This window comes from Capra hircus, chromosome 13 (genome assembly GCF_001704415.2).
Source record: "Capra hircus breed San Clemente chromosome 13, ASM170441v1, whole genome shotgun sequence".
In the NCBI taxonomy this organism is placed as follows: Eukaryota; Metazoa; Chordata; class Mammalia; order Artiodactyla; family Bovidae; genus Capra; species Capra hircus.
In genome coordinates, this window is record NC_030820.1 from 73,469,486 (window position 1) to 73,489,027 (window position 19,542).

Consider the following 19,542-nt stretch of genomic DNA (forward strand, 5'->3'; position numbering starts at 1 on the left):
CTTCCTATTTCACTGAGATCCTCCCATCCCTACAGCCCTGTGGCTTGACGTGTGCCTGGAGCCTCCATACACAGGTCCCTGAAAGGCCAAACTAATTAGACACAGTTACAATGCCAAGTCCAGCTTCTGGGATATTTTTGTATATGGTAGCTAAAATGATAAGAATAAAGATTACAGTGGGGACCAGGCTGTGTTAAGAGTGGGTGCTATCCTATCCTGAGTAAGATAGCAGGCATAGAATGGGGAGAGGGAAAGGGCTGGGAAAGAGGTGGAGCTCACGAGGGTACACACTTCTCAAAATCGCCCACAGTGACTATTTTCCTTGCTACCTCCCAGGAGAAGTGGCTGCAGTGCCCTTAGAAACCGTGTGCTGAGCATGTCCTCCAGGTGCCAACTTGGCAAAAGATCAGCCCTAGAAGCACCGTCCTGATAATCTGAGTTTACACATTCTCCCTTCTTGCATGGAAAGAGTAAGTCTGCCATGCCACAGAGCAGGTCTATAGTTCGACCCCTCCTCAGCTCGAACATTCACTTCCTTTGTGGTTGTCATTGTGATACTGAAAGCACTGTGGTTGCTCATCTCCAGGATGGCTTAGGTCCTGTCCAGGTACATAGTGTCCGGGTCTGGGGCTTCCGAGATTCAATCATCAAGTTCCTTTCCTTTTACAGAGGCCATGAGAACTGGGCTCCCCCGAGAAGCTGAAGTCCAAGGAGGACCGAGTCAGGGCTGAACTCTGGCCGTTTAATAATCAGCCTTTCCCTCTTGCTTCTCAACGCCACCTTCCTCAGCAGAAATCTGCCTCTATCCTCTCTCTCCTATGACTACTTGCTTTGCTCCTGCCTCATCCAGTTGGCTCTAAGCACCATGAGAGCAGGACTTCCCTTTATCTATAGAACTTTGCACAGTTCCAGGTACATAGGATAGTCCACAAATATTTAAGGATGGAAAGAGTGCAGGAGAAAAACTCCTCATGAAGCAGTGAAAGTAGAGCCTTGGATGGGAATTCCTGATTCTGCTGTAGTCATCTTCCTCACTGTATCCTCACCTCCATCCTCCACCCATCAGACTTCGAGAGCCTTGGGAACGTGGCTGCCTGAATGCTGCCAGAGAGGCTGGAACACCTCTTATTCTTGTAAATATGATGTGAACCCATGAAGTTATGTCCAATACCTTTGATGCATCATCTGTGTAATATCAAATAGATATGCATGGGTTGTGTTCATTTGTTTGTGTATTGTTGAAATTGAAATATCTGAAAACACATGAAAAACAGGCAAGTATCTTCCTCCTGGTTTTCATCTGTTTGTCTTCCAGAAAGTCGCTTTTCCATAGCTGAGGTTCAGTATCTTCATCTCTAAAAAAGGACTAATGATACTTAATTGATAAGATTGTTAAAGAAGGGCAAGGTATCTTTTTGGCAACACTTACTGCGGGCCCACATCTCAGGTCACAGTTTTAAATTCCTTCCAGGACAGGTGAGTAATGTAAATGGAAGTTCGGAGTGAGTGTGGAGGCAGGCGGACAATAAGGAATGGTGGCGATTATGGAAACTGAGAGAATGCTCCCTTCCTGAGAAGAGGGTTGCTCTTCTTAGCTTAGTTCATGGTTTTCAAAGTGTGGTCCCTTGAGCAGCACCCTCAGCACCTTGGGAACCTTGTTGGTGCAGCTACTCAGGTCCCAACCTGACCTACTGAATTGAAACTCTGAGGATGAGGATCTCAAACCTGTGTCTGACCAAATGACTAAGGAATTCTGATGCTCACTCACATTTGAGACCCACGGTCCTTGCTGAGTACCAGGACTGTAATGCCAGTTTGTTTACTTGTCTTACATTGATAGAAATTTTTTTAATGAGATGTCCCACTGTGAAATCTTATAAATTCCTAAAATTGTAAAACGAACTCTGCAGTTAATGATTAATATATTTTAGCCAGACGTGCATCCTGTGATTACACTCCCTTTTAATCTTCAATATAATCTGGAAAAAGATACTACAGGGTTCAAAATGTCAGGTGCTCGTTTATCATGTAGCAGAAAGTAATCAGCCATTACTCGGATATGAACGTACCTCTCCGGCGGCACAGCATCTCAAGTATCTAAACATCTTCTGTCTGCCCCAGGTGCATTCCATCCATTTGAACATGTGACCTTTGATACCAAGGAATCGAAAGTTCTCATTATTCACGTGGAGATACTCAGGAACAGAAGCAGAGTATGACCTGGGGTCCCAGAGGGTTGGGGTCTCTTGTTTTCATCCAGTACACAGTGACTGTTTGTTCCTGTTCTTCAGGTTCTCTAAAGAGGCCTGCAGGGGCCAGGGCGGTTTCTAATTAGAGACCAGACATCGATGAACAGGGAGAGGGGCGCTGGAGTGAGAACTGGCCCTTCAGAAGGCTTGTGGACCTGGGACGCCTGTAATTAGGGCAAGAGTGAGGAGGATCAGGAGGGGAGGGTATTGGGAGAGAAAGACAGACTGATAAGAGATGAGAAGAGAGGAAAGAGGAGTTCCTTTTGGGGAGAGTCTCAGCTACTCCCTGGTCTCAGATGCAGAGATTGACTCAGAAAGAGGGGCAGGGCTGGAGCACGTCCTGAATACGAATCCTTGTTTTACCATCAACAGGTTGTGTGTCTTTAGCAAGTGGCTTTACCTCTGAGCCTCTGCTTTCTGCTTGACACAAAGGGCGAGAATCCCAGATGTTGTAGGATTGACATGATGCTTAATGAAATCATGCACGTGGAATGTCTTAGAAGAGAGTAGACCCTTGACTCACAGTGGCTTGTTTTGTCAGTAACCCGCTCAGATGCACATGTGTACTTAGCCAGCTTGGTATTGAGAGTGCCCACCATCCTCAGCAGTGCTCTATGTTTGTAACTACAAGTAATAAACAAGAGTGAGTGAAGGGCTGGTGGGTGTGGCATGTGTGCACTCTAATTTACAGCTTGCAGTGCAGCAGAGTGCATGTGCACAGACTCTAAGTCAAATTGCTGGGCCCAAATCCTCTCTACAAGCTATGATCTAAGCTAATTGCTTTATTTCTTTATACCTCAGGTCCCTCCTCAGTTACACAAGGATATGTCAACAGTTTCTCCCCCTTTCTTTAAAGACTTTTTAGGATTATCATTACCATCTTTCTAAATTCCATATATATGTGTTAGTATACTGTATTGGTGTTTTTCTTTCTGGCTTACTTCACTCTGTATAATAGGCTCCAGTTTCATCCACCTCATTAGAACTGATTCAAATGTATTCTTTTTAATGGCTGAGTAATACTCCATTGTGTATATGTACCACAGCTTTCTTATCCATTCATCTGCTGATGGACATCTAGGTTGCTTCCATGTCCTGGTATTGTAAAGCAAAATAAAGTGAAAATAAAAATAAAAAAAAAGATTTTTTAGGATTAGATGAACTACATATTTCACCTGTCTAGGATAATGCCTGTTATAATAAAGAATTGAAGTTTTGCCTGGAGAAGTTACTCATTACTGTTTTTATTACTACTAGAAAGGATTGCCTTCTAGGGAGGAGGAACATATGCCTGTTGCATCCATTGCTTCCATGGCAACCACATGGGTACATAGCATGTGTCTCATGTGATTCTTGAAGACACGGGGTTCTGAGAGGTTAAAATCCTCAGGCAAAAATGTAGGAAAATGCAGAGCTGGTACCCAAACTGAGGTCCTATGGCCCCATCGACAGAGAGGGAGAGAGCAGGAGGAAGTGGGTGGCTACGGTGTTCTGAGGTCTCCTGATGTCCACTCAGGGAGACCGCTCTCCTGTTGGTAAAACCAGGTGTGGGGTGACTGCTGGACATGCTTTGGAGAGAGATTCCACTCCCTGTTTCCCCTCAGCCACCCCCCATTGCTCATTTTTTGATGCATAAAGAGGGTTATTGCCCAGGAAAACATCACCTTCACCAGCTAAGCCCCTTCCTGGACCAAGGTCTGGAAAAGTGCAAGTGTCCATCCACCAGAGAAGCTGCGGCAACGGCTGCAGGAAGGTGAGCTGTGTCACAGTTGCCATCTGAGGTAGGGGAGGGGGGTCAGGACACTGAGGTCCAGGTGAGACGACACCTGCAGGAGGCTGGGTTGGAGGACCTGGTTACCACACTGCTGGTCACTGGTCTGTTCTCTGATCTGCCCTCATCCACCTACTAATTCATCACATGCCAGGCACTGCTCTAGGGGCTGGGATGCTCCCTGACTGTCCATATAGGACACACTCCATCTCTCTGATCACAATCTGTGTTTACACGAGACCCACAGCTATTATCAAGTGAGAAGTGCTCTTACTGGGCATTTGAGCCCTGCAGACAGAAGCACGAGGCATGGTTAGGTAGGGAGATTATGCAATAAACAAGACTGACCCAACTCCTCCCCTTGCCCACTCCCCTCCTCATCACCTGATCCCACCCCTCAGCCAGGATATTAAAAGGTCAGCCTGTCTGTCCTCAGCATCCTCAGGAGTCCTGCAAGGCCACCAAGATGAGACGGCTCTGCCTCTCCACAGCCCTTCTCTTCCTCCTGGTTATCCTGGTGGACAGCACCCCGCTGAATATATACCATATCCAGGATGAAGGTAGGTCCAGCCTCACCTCTCCTCTACAGTTTCTGGGAAACGATGGAAGTCCATGGAAGGGGGCAGGGCAGGTGTGGAGTGGGTATTGCCAAGCATTTCTAGATATCTCCTGTCATGTTGGTCAGGATTACTGTCCATTTCTTTGGTTTTGGCAGCACTGGACTTCCTCCCATGAAAGGATATTCTCTAGTTCCATGGTCTGCTCTCTGGTTGTGGTGTGTGGGCTTCTTGTAGGAGTGGCTTCTCTGGTTGGAGAGCAAGGGCTCTAGGAATTTGGGCTCATAAGTTTCAGTTTACCTTCTTAGTTGCCACCAGGCATGTGGAATCTTCCTGACCAGGGAGAGAACCCATGTCCCCTGCCTTAGCATGTGCATTCTTATCTACTGGACCATCAGGGAGGACTTAAAGTGCAAAGAGTTGACTCCACTGATATGTTGACTATCATGAGGATATATATTACAATTTTATTATATTTTATTACATATGTGTATATGTATATATATCAGTTCAGTTCAGTTCAGTTCATTCACTCAGTCGTGTCTGACTCTTCACGACCCCATGAACCACAGAATGCCAGGCCTCCCTGTCCATCACCAACTCCCAAAGTTTACCCAAACTCATGTCCATTGAGTCAGTGATGCCACCCAACCATCTCACCCTCTGTCGTCCCCTTCTCCTCCTGCCTTCAATTTTCCCAACATCAGTGTCTTTTCAAATGAGTCAGCTCTTTGCATCAGGTGGCCAAAACATCATTGGAGTTTCAGCTTCAACATCAGTCCTTCCAATGAACACCCATCCAGGACTGATCTCCTTTACGTTGGACTGGTTGGATCTCCTTGCAGTCCAAGGGACTCTCAAGATCTTCTCAACACCACAGTTCAAAAGCATCAATTCTTCGACACTCAGCTTTCTTTATAGTCCAACTCTCACATCCGTACATGACTACTGGAAAAGCCATAGCCTTGACTAGATGGACATTTGTTGACAGAGTAATGTCTCTGTTTTCTAATATGCTGTCTAGGTTGGTCATAACTTTCCTTCCAAGGAGTAAGTGTCTTTTAATTTCATGGCTGCAATCAGCATCAGCAGTGAAACTGGAGCCCCCCAAAATAAAGTCAGCCACTGTTTCCACTGTTTATTCATCTATTTGCCATGAAGTGATGGGACTGGAGACCATGACCTTTGTTTTCTGAATGTTGAGCTTTAAGCCAACTTTTTCACTCTCCTCTTTCACTTTTATCAAGAGGCTGTTTAGTTCTACTTCACTTTCTGCCATAAGGGTGGTGGTGTCATCTGCATATCTGAAGTTATTGATATTTCTCCAGGCAATCTTGATTCCAGCTTGTGCTTCTTCCAGCTGAGCATTTCTTGTGCTGTCCTCTGCATATAAGTTAAATAAGCAGGGTTACAATACTTGCATATAAGTTAAATAATCAAGGTGACAAGCCTTGACATACTCTTTTTCCTATTTGGAACCAGTCTGTTGTTCCATGTCCAGTTCTAACTGTTGCTTCCTGACCTGCATATAAGTTTCTTAAGAAGCAAGCCATGTGGTCTGGTATTCCCATCTCTTGTAGAATTTTCCACAGTTTATTGTGATCCACACATTCAAAGGATTTGGCATTGTCAATAAATCAGAAATAGATGTTTTTCTGGAATTCTGTTGCTTTTTCAATGATCAAGCAAATGTTGGCATATTGATCTCTGGTTCTAAAACCAGCTTGAACTTCTAAAATTCCATGGCTGATGTATTGCTGAAGCCTGGCTTGGAGAATTTTGAGCATTACTTTACTAGTGTGTGAGATGAGCATAATTGTGCAGTAGTTTGAGCATTCTTTGGCATTGCATTTCTTTGGGATTGGAATGAGAACTGACCTTTTCCAGTCCTTTGGCCACTGCTGAGTATATATATATATAAAATAATTCTACCAGATCAGAGTCCCCATTTCTGAGACTCTCTTTTCCTGTTCCTTGCTATGTCCCTGAACTTCGCTGTAGTTTAGTAATAAAATAAGTAAAGTGAAAGGCACTCAGTAGTGTCCAACTCTGTGCGACCCCTTAAACTGCACAGTCCATGGAATTCTCCAGGCTAGAATCCTGGAATGGGATCCCTTTGCCTTCTTCAGGGGATCTTCCCAACATAAGGATCAAACCCAGGTCTTCCACAAGGCAGGTGGTTTCTTCAACAGCTGAGCCACCAGGAAAGCCCTGCAGAGTAATAGAAAGCTTCAAATTTGTACCATCTCTTAGTTAATGGCTTAGGTCTCCTAAAACTGTTGAAGTTTCCTGCTGTTAGATGTTATGAGATGAGACGAGGCAACTCAAGGGAACTTCAAGATATGCTTGGTGTCCAAGAAATGACAAGCATGCCTTTACTGTTTACAGTTTTCAACAACTGTCATTCCAGCACCTCTGAGGAGAAGGGAGGGAACTGAGAGTGAGATCAGTCACAGTGGCTGATAATCCAACCAATATGCCTGCTTAGTGAACCCTAGGGAGAAATACATATGAACTGGGCTCAGAGAGCTTGTGGGTTGGTGAATACAGGAAGTTGAAGTGAGGGTGTTGTGCTCACTAGGGCACAGAGGCTGGGCACACCTCCCTCCTTTGCTGGCACATCTCTTCTATTTTTCTGCCTTGAGTTTTATTTTGGGAGTATAAGCAATAGTTGAGCCACTGGTTCTATTGAGTTGTTGAATTTGAAGATGGGGTCATGGACCCACAACCCCCTATTTTAGTTATTTGATCACCAGCATGATTGACTTGGAGCCTCAATGCTGGCATCTGAACTGAGGAGTTTTCAGCCCTCAACCTGCAGAATCGGCAGTAGCTCCATCAATTCCCATCACATGTAAATGGACTTGTTGCATACCCAGTGGCTGTTTGGGGAACTGAATGCTGTTGGGAGAGACACCACATATTTGGTGTCAGGGAAAAACCCAGAATCACTGTGCCCTGTGATTTGGGGCTCAGGTGATGCTCCAAAAAGGGGGAGTAATGAATGTTCACATTGCAGCCAGAAACTGTTCTCAGTTGTCTGTATTTTCAGAGTTCCTGTGAGAATCAGGGAGTGTATCAAATGGGTTGTAACATGCTAGTATCTTGTCCTGGCCCTGCCACCCACATGCCTAGGGCAGGTCATCCACAATTTTCTTCTCAAACAGGGAATATGTGTTACATGGGTTTTGAACCCATTACCATTTGTATGTATATGGAGGTGAATCAAATTTCATGCTGAATTTTGTACATTTTCCACCAATATGTGTTAATCAGAAAAATCTGAAAAAATTTACTTTACTACTTACTTTGGGCAAGAAAGAATATTTGCATGTCAAATAATGAGTGTTCTTCTATCATGAAAACTAATCAGAAAGACCTGCAATGAATGTGCTGCAGGGAATGTAAGAAAGAGCCCTCTGTAGGCTGACCAATGGCCCAAGGCTGAGACAATTAGGAAAGCGTCCAGGCCCTTTCCCATGTCTTCTTTGACTATAGTCAATTATCCAATTTGATTTCTTCCTTGTCCACTGTTGACTACTATTTCATTTGCATATTTCATCCTTACTTGCTTCATGCCCCAGGCTTGCTGAAACTATTGGAATTTCCTGTCTTTCATAGGTCTGGAGACAAGCCATAGAAGGGGACCTGAGAAGCGTTCAGTAATAGATGTGGCTACAAGTATCATCGACGGTATCGATACAGGTGTGAACTTTTTGCTACTCTGGGGAAGGAAGAGGGCACTGAAATGGAGATTAGGCCCCATTGGATAATGATTTAATCAAAATGCCTGTTTAGTGAAACCTCAAGAAGAATCCATTAACATGGCCATTCAGGGAACATTTGGGGTGGTAGCACACGGCAGGTTGTGTGTTGTCTAGGGTGTGGAGTCTCTCCACACATATACTTCCACTTTGCCCTGCAAATCTCATTCATTTCCTGTGCTTAGATTTATCCTTTATGACAACGTGATATCCTGATGTGAGTGGGGTTCCTGAGTATGGTCATCATATTTACTGAGTTATTGAACAAGGAGTGGGGTAATGGAAGTTCCCAGTTTTAGACACTTTGTCAAATCAGGAGTTACTCGGAAAAACATGGCTGGCATCTGAACTGAGGACAGTTCTGAGCCCTCCACTTGCACAATCTATACTAACTCCCTGGATTTGGTGTCAGAATTCAATGGCCCTGTGGGGCACCCAGTGGGTGTTTGAAGGAATTGCATGTTGTTTCTAGAGACACCAAGGATGTGGTGTTAGGGAAATCCAGCCTCAGTCTCCCCGTGTTTTGGGAGCTCAGGTGAGTCCTGGGGACAGGGGAGTAATGAAGGTAGGACACTGCACCCAGAAGCTCTCAGCATTTATCCATATTTTCAGAGTTCCTGGCCGAATAGAACAGTATATCAAGTAGGTTTTGACAGGGAAGTGTCTTTTTCGGACCCTATCATCCCCATGCCATGTGTCCGAAGTCAAGTCATCTATTGTCCTCATCTGAACAGTAGATCAGTGCTAAATGAGTTCTTTGAACCTTTACCAGCCACAAAAAGAAACTGCTCCTTCACATTTCACATCATGTTTGGTCATTTTTTCCTTTGGGATAGATTCATGAAAACATTCTCTACCTGCTTCCTTGGGCTCGTGGGACCAAGGCTGGTACAATATTAGCAAATTTTTCAGGCCTTTGCCTTTGTCCACTTTAAAAAATATATATAAATTTATTTATTTTAATTGGAGGCTAATTACTTTACAATATTGTATTGGTTTTGCCATACATCAACATGAACCCGCCATGGGTGTATACGTTTGCCTATGACTTTATTTTCCATATTTGAAACTTGTCCTGGTTCATGGTCCAATATACCTGAAAACTTGAAATCTGTTCTTTCATAGGTACCAAGATTGTCAAAAAGGGAGCTGGTATACTAACAGGATTGGCTGAAACAATCACTAAAGCAATTAAAGGTTTGAACTTTCTGTACCTGTGGGGAGAGAGGAGGGCACTCACTGAGACTGAGATCAGCACCACCGGCTGAAAATTCAGTACTTATGCCTGTTGAGTGAAACCTCAGCACAAATCCATCAATATTGGCTGAGAGAGCTTAGGAAGGGGGAACAAATGGTCCTGAGGTGAGGGTTCTCTGCTCAGGAGGTCATGGATGCTCCACCTACTCCACTCCTCCCATACCCTAAAAATTTCTTGTCCATTTCACTGTTTCTGAGTTTTCTCCTAGACATTAATTTGAAAACTTTGATTAAGAGTTTTCCTGAGTTTGGTCACCTGTTCCACTGAGTGTTTGAGCATGGAGGTGGAGTCAGGGAATTTTCAAGTTTTAGTCACTTGGTCAGAAGCATGATAACTCGAGAACACATGGCTGGCCTCTGAAGTCAGGGCATTCTTGATACCTCAACCTTGGCATTAGCTCTGACTCCACAGGTATGGTATCAGAAGTCAGTGGACAGTGGGCGGCTGGTTGGGTGTTGGGAACTGGGTAGTTGGTGTAAAAACCATCTATTTAGTGCCAGGAAAAAAACCCAGACTCACCCTCTCCTGTGATTTGAGGGCTCAGGTGAGGCTTGGGGAGAGGTGACTAGTCAAAGTAAGACCCTGGACCTGGAAACTCTCCCCAGTTCTCTGTGTTGTTGAGTTCCTAGCCAATCAATAGTGCATCAAATGGGTTGTGACATGACAGTATATTGTCCTGACCAGGCCACCCACAGGCTGTGTCCTGCAGCAAGTCATCTGCAGTTTCCTCATCTGAACAGCGGAAACATGTACATGAGTTCCTAGGACAGATGATGAGTTTATGAACCAAAAGACTTTATTCACGTGTCACGAACAGATTTCTCCATTTTTCACCACAATGTTTTAATCTGAAAATAGTTGTCTACCTACCTGCTTTGGCTGAGTAAAAATATTTCTTTATGAAATAATGTTTATTCCTGTATTATTAACAGTAATCAAAAGATGTGGAGCCACGGAGGAGGGCAATTGGAGGGAAAGCAAGAAACGCAGCCCTTGTGGGGTAGCCTGTGGGAGGAAGGCTCCAGGCCCTTTCCCTTGTTGTCTTTTGTCTGTTATTATCTTATCCATGTTTGATCTTTTTCCTGTTTCATGGACCAGGCCTCATGAAACTCTTGAAATTTACTCTCTTTCATAGGTCAGGTGATGATTTCCAGAATACAATTTGATAACCATACACTAGAGGAATTGCCAACACTCAACATTGAATACTCAACACTCAGTGAGGAGAATAATGGTTTGTAATTTTTGTACCTCAGGGAAGAGGGAAGGGCACTGAGGTTCTGATCAATGACCAATGCTTCAATCAATAAGCCTATTTATTGACACCTCAACGGTGCACAAGTATTACATGGTGAATTTTGTGCATATTTTGCCAAGGTGTGTTCATCTAAAATTTTTTCTTTAACTAGTTACTTTAGGCAGGAAAGAATATTTAGGTGTCAAATAATGAGTATTCCTTTTTCATTAAAAATAATTAGAAATACCTGGGATGAATGTTCTGGAGGAAATGTAAGAAAGAGCCCTCTGATACCAAAGCTGAGACATTATTCGGAAAGTTTCCAGACCCTTTCCCATGTCCCCTTTTGACTATTATTTATTATCCATATTTGTTCCCTCCCTTGTTCACAGTAGACTACTATATAATTTGCATATTTGATCCTTACTTGGTTCATGTCCCAGGCTTCCTAAAACTGTTGGAATTTCCTGTCTCTCATAGGTGTGGAGACAAGCCACAGAAGGGGACTTGAGAAGCGTTCAGTAATAGATGTGGTTACAAGTATCATCAATGGTGTGGCTACAGGTATGAACTTTCTGCAACTCTGGGGAGAGGAGAGGGCACTGAGATTGAGAATGGGCACCACTGGGCTATGATTCAATCAAAAAGCCTGTTTGATGAAACCTCTATAAGAATCCATGAATGTGGGCATTCAGAGAGTGTTTGGGGTGGTAACACACGGCGGTGATGTGAGGGTCCTGTGGTCTCTAGGGCATGGAGCCTCCCCACATCTCCACTTCCACTTTGCCTTGCACTACTCTCTCATCTCTGTGCCTAGATTCATCCTTCATGAAAACCTGACATTCTTATGCGAGTGGTCTTTCTGAGTATGGTCATCAGATTACTGAGTTATTGAACATGGAGTGGGGTAATAGAACTTCCCAGTTTTAGACACTTTGTCAAATCAGGAGTGACTCGGGATAACATGCCTGGCATCTGAACTGAGGACTGTTCTGATCTATACTAACTCCCTGGATTTGCTGTCAGAATTAAATGGCCTTGTTGGACACCCAGTGGTGTTTGGAGGAGTTGCACGTTGTTTCTAGAAACACCACAGATTTAGTCTCAGGGAAGCCCAGACTCAGTCTCCCAGTGCGTTGGGAGCTCAGGTGAATCCTGGGGACAGGGGACTAATGAAGGTAGGGCACTGCACCCTGAAGCTCTCAGCATTTATCGATAGTTTCAGAGTTCCTGGCCAAAGAGGATAGTATATCAAGTGGGTTTTGACAGGGAAGTGTCTTTTTCAGACCCATCATCCCCATGCCATATGTCCTGAGTCAAGTCATCCATTGTCCTCATCTGAACAGTGGATCAGTGCTAAATGAGTTCTTTGAACATTTACCAGTCATAGAAAGATTCTGCTTATTCACACTACATGGGCAAGTTTGGTTATTTTCCATCAGGATATATTCATGAAAAGATTTCTCTAGCTGCTTCCTTGAGCTCCTGGGACCAAGGCTGGTACATTATTAGCCAATTCTCGAGATCTTTTCCTTTGTCCACTCTTGCCTATGACTTTACTTTCCATATTTGAAACTTCCCCTGGTTCATGGCCCAATATTCCTGAAAATTTTGAAATCTGTTCTTTCATAGGTACCAAGATTGTTGAAAAGGGAGCCGGTATACTAACAGGATTGGCTGAAATAATCACTAAAGCAATTAGAGGTTTGAACTTTCTGCACCTATGGGGAGAGAGAAGGGCCCTGAGACTGAAATCAGTACCACTGGCTGACAATTCAATACTTTTGCCTATTGAGTGAATCCTCAGCACAAATCCATAAATATTGGCTGAGACAGCTTAGGAAGGGGGAACAAATGGTCTTCAGGTGAAGGTGGGCTGTGCTCAGGAGGGCGTGGACACTCTGCCTAACTCCACTTCTCCCGTACCCTAAAGATCTCCTGCATTTCACTGTTTCTGAGTTTTTTCTGTACATTAATTTGAGAACAGTGATTAAGAGTTTTCCTGAGATTAGTCACTTGTTTGATTGAGTTTTTGACCATGGAGGTGGAGTCACAGAATTTTCGAGTTTCGGTCACTTGGTCAGAAGCATGAGAACTCTAGAACACATGGCTGGCCTCTGACGTCAGGGCATTCTTGATACCTCAACATGTGGTATTGGCCCTGGCTCCACTGATATGGTATCAGAAATCAGTGGACAGTGGGAGGCCTGTTGGGTGTTGGGAATTGGATGGTTGGGGGGAAAACCACGTATGTGGTGTCGGGAGAAAACCCAGACTCACCCTCTCCTGTGATTTGAAGGCTCAGGTGAGGCATACGGAGACTTGAGTAGTGAAAGTAAGACCCTGGACCTGGAAAGTCTCTCCAGTTCTCTGTAGTGTCACGTTCCTAGCCAATCAATAGTGTATCAAATGGATTTGGATGTGACAGTCTTGTCCTGACCAGGCCACCCACAGGCTTGTGTCCTGCGGCAAGTCATCTGCAGTTTCCTCCTCTGAGCAAGGGAAACATGTACATGAGTTCTTGGAACAGATGATGAGTTATGAATAGAACGACTTTATTCATGAGTCACGACCAGATATGTCGATTTTCCACCACAATGTGCTAATCTGAAAAAAATTCTCTACCAACTTGCTTTGACCAAGTAAAAATATTTGTTTATCAAATAATGTTTATTCCTGTATTATTAAGAGCAATCAAAAGATGTAGAACCACAGAGAAGGGCAACTGAAGGGAAAGTAAGAAATAATGAAAGTGTCCAAACCCTTTCCATTGTTGTCTTTTGACTATTATGGGGTCACAAAGAGTCGGACACGACTGAGCAACTGAACTGAACTGAACTGAACTGATCTTATCCATGTTTGATCCTTTTCCTGTTTCATGGACCAGGCTGCCTGAAACTCTTGAATTTTACTCTCTTTCATAGGTCAGGTGATGATTTCCAGAATACAATTTGACAACCACACACTAGAGGAATTGCCAACACTCAGTATTGAATACTCAACACTCAGTGAGGAGAACAAAGGTTTGTAGTTTGTGCACCTCAGGGAAGAGGGAAGGGCACTGAGATTCTGATCAGTGATTCAATCGATAAGCCTATCTCTTGAAACTTCAACAGTGCATAAAAATATCATGGTAAATTTTGTGCTTGTTGCGCCTAGATATAGTAATTTTAAAAAATTCTTTACTTTAGGCAGGAAGGAGTATTTAGGTGTTAAATAATGAGTATTCCTCCTTCATGAAAATAATCAGAAAAACCTGGGACGAATGTTCTGGAGGGAATGTAATAAAGAGCCCTGTGTAAGTTGAATCCTGATACCAAAGCTGAGAGATTATTAGGAAAGTTTCCAGGCCCTTTCCCATGTCTCCTTTTGACTACTGTTTATTTTCCTTATTTGTTCCCTCCCTTGTCCACTGTTGACTATTTTGTTTGCATATTTAATCCTTACTTGGTTCATGTAACAGGCTTCTTGAATCTGTTGCAATTTCCTGTCTTTCATAGGTGTGGAGACAAGCCACAGAAGGGGACCTGTGAAGCGTTCAGTAATAGATGTGGTTACAAGTATCATCAACGGTGTGGCTACAGGTGTGAACTTTCTGCAACTCTGGGGAGAGGAGAGGGCACTAGATTGAGAACAGGCACCACTGGCCCATGATTCAAAGTGCCTGTTTAGTGAAATCTCAATAAGAATCTATTAATATGGGCATTCAGAGAGCATTTGGGTGGTAACACACGATGTGATGTGAGGGTCCTGTGTGGTCTAGGACATGGAGGCTCCCCACGCCTCCACTTCCACTTTGCCCTGCACTTGTCACTCATTTTGCTGTGTGTAGGTTTATCCTTTATGATAGCGTGACATCCATGCGGAGTGGTCATCCTCGGTATGGTCATCAGATTTACTGAGTTATTGAACATGGAGTGGGGTCATGGAACTTCCCAGTTTTAGACACTTGGTCAAATCAGGAGTGACTCAGAATAACATGACTGGCATCTAAAGTGAGGACAGTTCTAAGCCCTCAACTTGCACAATCTATACTAACTCCCTGGATTTGGTGTCAGAATTCAATGGCCCTGTGGGGCACCCAGTGGGTGTTTGGAGGAATTGCATGTTGCTTCTAGAGACACCACAGATTTGGTGTCAGGGAAGCCCAGACTCACTGTCCCTGTGCTTTGGGAGCTCAGGTGAATCCTGGGGACAGGGGACTAATGAAAGCAGAACACTGCACCCCGAAGCTCTCAGCATTTATCGATATTTTCAGAGTTCCTGACAGACGAGGATAGTGTATCAAGTGGGTTTTGACAGGGAAGTATCTTGTTCAGACTGTATCACCCTCATGCCATGCTTCCTCAGGCAAGTCATCTATAGTCCTCATCTGAACAGTAGATAAGTGCTAAATGAGTTCTTTGAACATTTACCAGTCTTAAAAATAAACAGTTTATTTGCATTTCATGACCACATTTGGTCATTTTCCACCAGGAGAGATTTAAAAAGATTTCTCTAGCTGCTTCCTTGAGCTCCTGGGACCAAGGGTGGTACATTATTAGCCAATTCTTGAGGCCTTTTCCTTTGTCCACATTTGCCTATGATTTTATTTTCAAATTTGAAATTTATCCTGGTTCATGGTCCAATATTTCTGAATATTTTGAAATCTGTTCTTTCATAGGTACCAAGATTGTCGAAAAGGGAGCCGGTATACTAACAGGATTGGCTGAAATAATCACTAAAGCCATTAAAGGTTTGAACTTTCTGCACCTCTGGGGAGAGAGGAGGGCACTCACTGAGACTGAGATCAGCACCACCGGCTGAAAATTCAGTACTTATGCCTGTTGAGTGAACCCTCAGCACAAATCCATAAATGTTGGCTGAGAGAGCTTAGGAAGGGGGAACAAATGATCCTGAGGTGAGGGTGCTCTGCTCAGGATAGCGTGGATGCTCCGCCTAACTCCACTCCTCCCATGCCCTGAAGATCTCCCCAATTTCACTCTTTCTGATTTTACCCTGTACCTTAATGTGAAGATAGTGAGTAAGCGGTTTCCTGAGTTTGGTCGCTGGGTCGACTGAGTTTTTGAGTATGAAGTTGGGGTCATGGCAAGTTCAACTTTCAGTCACTTGGCAGAAGCATGATAACATGAGACCACATGACTAGCATCTGAAGTGAGAACAGTCTTGATAACTCAACTTGTGGCATTGGCACACACTCCACAGATATGGTATCAGAAGACAATTGACAGTGGTCTGCCCCTTGACTGTTGGGAATCGAATGGTTGGTGGGAAAACCATATATTTGGTGTCAGGAAAAAACCCAGACTCACCCTCCCATGTGATTTGAGGGCCCGTGTGAGGCTTGGGGAGAGGTGAGTAGAGAAAGTGAGACCCAGGACCTGGACACTGTCACCAGTTTTCTGTATATTTTCGAGTTCCTAGCCAATCAATCGTGTATCAGATGAGTTGTGGCATGACAGTATCTTGTCCTGACCAGGCCACACACATGCTTGTGTCCTGGGGAAAGTCATCTTCAATTTCCTCATCTGAAGCGGGAAACATGTTACATGAGTTCTTCAAATAGAGGACGAGTTATGAACAGAAAGACGTGTCATGACCAGATATGTGTTACTCTGAAAGAAGTTCTCTGCCTAATTGCTCTGGCCCAGTAACAATATTTCTTTATCAAATAATATTTATTCCTGTATTATTACAAGAAATCAAAAGACGTTGAACCATGGAGGAGGGCAATGGCAGGGGACCAAGCAACAGCACTTATGAAGGAGAATGTGGGATGAAAGCAGAGAAAACTACAAAAGTCTCCGGGCCCTTTCCCTTGTTGTCTTTTGACTGTTATTGTCTTTTCCATGTTTGATCCTTTTCCTATTTCATGAAGCAGGCCTCCTGAAACTCTTGAAATTTACTCTGTTTCATAGGTCAGGTGATGATTTCCGGAATACAATTTGATAACCATACACTAGAGGAATACCAAACACTCAAGATTGAATACTCAACGCTCAATGAGGAGAATAAAGGTTTGTAGTTTCTGCGCCTTGGGGAAGAAGGAAGGGCACTGAGATTCAGATCAATGACCAAACACCAATGCTTCAATCAATAAGCCTGTTTCTTGAAACCTCAACAGTGCATAAATATTTGGGTTCAGGGAGCTTTCTAGGTGGTGAATATGATTGTGAGGGTGCTGTGCTGACAAGGGAATGGAATCTCCACACACACACACACACACACACATCCCTTTGCCCTACACGTCTCCTCCATTTCACTCTTTGTGAATGTTTCATGTATATTCAATCTAAGAACAGCAAGTAAGTATTTTCTTCAGTTTGGTCATAAGTAACTGTCAGTTATTGAAGATGGAGGTGAGGTCATGGACTTCCCCATTTTATCCATTTGGTCATAAGCCAAAGTAAGTGGGGACCATGTGTCTGGCACTAAATTGAGGACAGTCTTGAGTGCTCAACCTGTGGGGTCTGCACAGACTGCATGTATTTCATATCAGGCAAATAAATGGGTGTAGGGGAATTGGTTGATGGTAGAGACATCACAGATTTGTGTTAGGAGAAACCCAGGCTTACTCTGGCCCGTGATTAGGAGCTATTGTTACCTTGGGTACACGGAAGTGATGAATATAGGACACTGACTCCATTCTACAATACAACTATATTTTCCAAATTCCTGGTAGAATCAGGTATTGTATCAGATAGGTTGTGACATCATAGCAATTTGTCCTGACTCTATCACCCACATGCTTTGTTTCTGGGAAGATTATCTGAAGTTTCCTCGTCTGAAGAGGGAAAATGAGTTACATGCATTCTTTGAACAGGTTACCAGTCATGAATACAAAGAATTTATGCCCTGCCGCCTTAGTGTCTACAGCATTGGAGAGTATAGTTTCCTGACAAGGGATTGAGCATATGACTCCAGTACTGGAAGCCAGATTCTTAACCACTGGACGGCCTTGGATGACTTATAGATGTTTTAAGGCTATTCAGGCACTGTACCAAACCTCCTTAGAGGACTTCATGAGGAGATATACGTTTGTACCTGATTACTATATCATGTCACCCCTAGCAATATTCATGATTCTGTCCCAAAAAGGAGGTTTTCAAATGGTCTTTTCAATCTGGCATTCCTCCACAACCTTAACATTCTCTATGGCAAACAAACTGGGGATTCTAGTTGTTGTCCTTGTATGGAGCTTGATGACCATCCTCATAACTGAGCCATTGCTCCTCTCCTTCCAGCAGCCTCTAAGCCTGCCCTCTGCCTGGAGCCTAAAGTAACAGGTGGCTGCAATGCCATGATGACCAGGTACTTCTACAATGCCCAGACTGGCCTCTGTGAGCAGTTTGTGTACGGTGGCTGTGAAGGGAATGGAAACAACTTTGAAAAGTTAGAGGAGTGCATGAAGACCTGCTCTCAAGAGGCAGGGTCCCTGTGGTAAGACAGGGGCCAGGGCACAGGAGGAGGGGAAGGGCTGGGGAAAGGGGTGGAGCTCAGGGGCCACACACCATTCACTCTGCACAGGGTCTTCCTCCTTGCTGCTGCCAGGAGGAGAGGCTGCAGTGTCCTGTGAAAGCCACACTGAGCGAGTTCTCCAGGGAGAGGATGGCAGAAGGTCAACCCCTGATGCCTCTTTGTGATCATCTCAACCTGAATACATGCTCCTCTGTCTCAGTTGGGAACACTGACTCAGCCACCCTCCAGGGCCGGTCTGCAGTGCTTCTGTATATCCCACATATGCTTGGAAAGTTCTCTTCCTCCTTGTTTGTTATTTGAAATGTGATTCCATATTTTTCTGAAAATATTGGATCTATTGAGCTGATCATTGTCCAGGTCTGGGCCTACACTGATGGCACTCAACAAGTTCCTTTCTTTTTACAGAGGACGTGCGAAGAGTGGATTCAGAAATTCTGAAGTCCGAGGAGGACCCTTGCAGGGCTGGGCTGTGGCTGCGTCTGAACCCCTTCAGTCTCCTCACAGTCCTTCTCTCCCCGACCATCCTTAGCGGAGCCTGCCTTTTCCTTTCCTCCATTGGTCAACATGCCTAATTCTGTCTCATCCAGCTGGTTCTCAGCACCATGAGAGCATGTTTTCCCTTTACTCTTAGCTCTTCACACAGGACCCGACACCAATGAGACAGTTCATAATTATTTGAGGAAGGAAGGAAGGAATGTAGGAGCACATTCCTCATGACCAGAGTAACAGCAGAGCCTGCGGTGTAACACAGGACTTTTGTTTTCACCCCCATCCTCAAGGCATCTTCACCTTCATCCCCATTCCCTCCATCACTATTCTCCTTGAGGGTGTCCAAGGGTAAATTTCCATCATCCAGTTCTCAACATCAGTAATGAAAGAAGAGTTTGGTTTAAATAAGCCCCTTTCCTACACAACGATGTTGCAATTTTCATTCCTGTAGCTTCAAACACTATGGTTCATATTTCAATAAATATATATTCACAATTAAACTGACTGGAGTGGAGTCTGTTGTTTATAATCACAAACATTAACAAATAGGGTCCATAGAAATGGTGGTCCTTCTAACTGTTTTGGAGACAGTGGGCACCTCCTGTTCCCCTTTCCAGAGACTGTGCCCTACTGGATATAGGAAAAACCCATTGTACCATCATTGACTCCTTAATAGCAACACAAGCTACAGAGAATCCTGAAAGATACACACATCAACATGATGGCTTTTCTTCGTTA

At 44.1% G+C, this 19,542-nt stretch overlaps 1 protein-coding gene across 1 annotated transcript; it reads left to right on the top strand.

The window, feature by feature from the left end:
- On the top strand, nt 4,485-19,301 carry LOC102176141 (trophoblast Kunitz domain protein 1). Its single transcript, XM_005688598.2, has 12 exons — nt 4,485-4,580; nt 8,199-8,282; nt 9,467-9,538; nt 10,735-10,833; nt 11,317-11,400; nt 12,469-12,540; nt 13,761-13,859; nt 14,337-14,420; nt 15,500-15,571; nt 16,755-16,853; nt 18,081-18,276; nt 18,721-19,301. Coding segments are annotated over exons 1-12 (1,056 nt in total). The 5' UTR covers nt 4,485-4,486; the 3' UTR covers nt 18,722-19,301.

Coding starts and splice junctions, on each gene's coding strand:
- LOC102176141 (XM_005688598.2), top strand. CDS start 4,487: ATGAGACGGCTCTGCCTCTCCACAGCCCTTCTCTTCCTCCTGGTTATC. Junction 8,283..9,466: donor CATCGACGGTATCGATACAG/GTGTGAACTTTT, acceptor GTTCTTTCATAG/GTACCAAGATTGTCAAAAAG. Junction 16,854..18,080: donor GCTCAATGAGGAGAATAAAG/GTTTGTAGTTTC, acceptor CTCTCCTTCCAG/CAGCCTCTAAGCCTGCCCTC.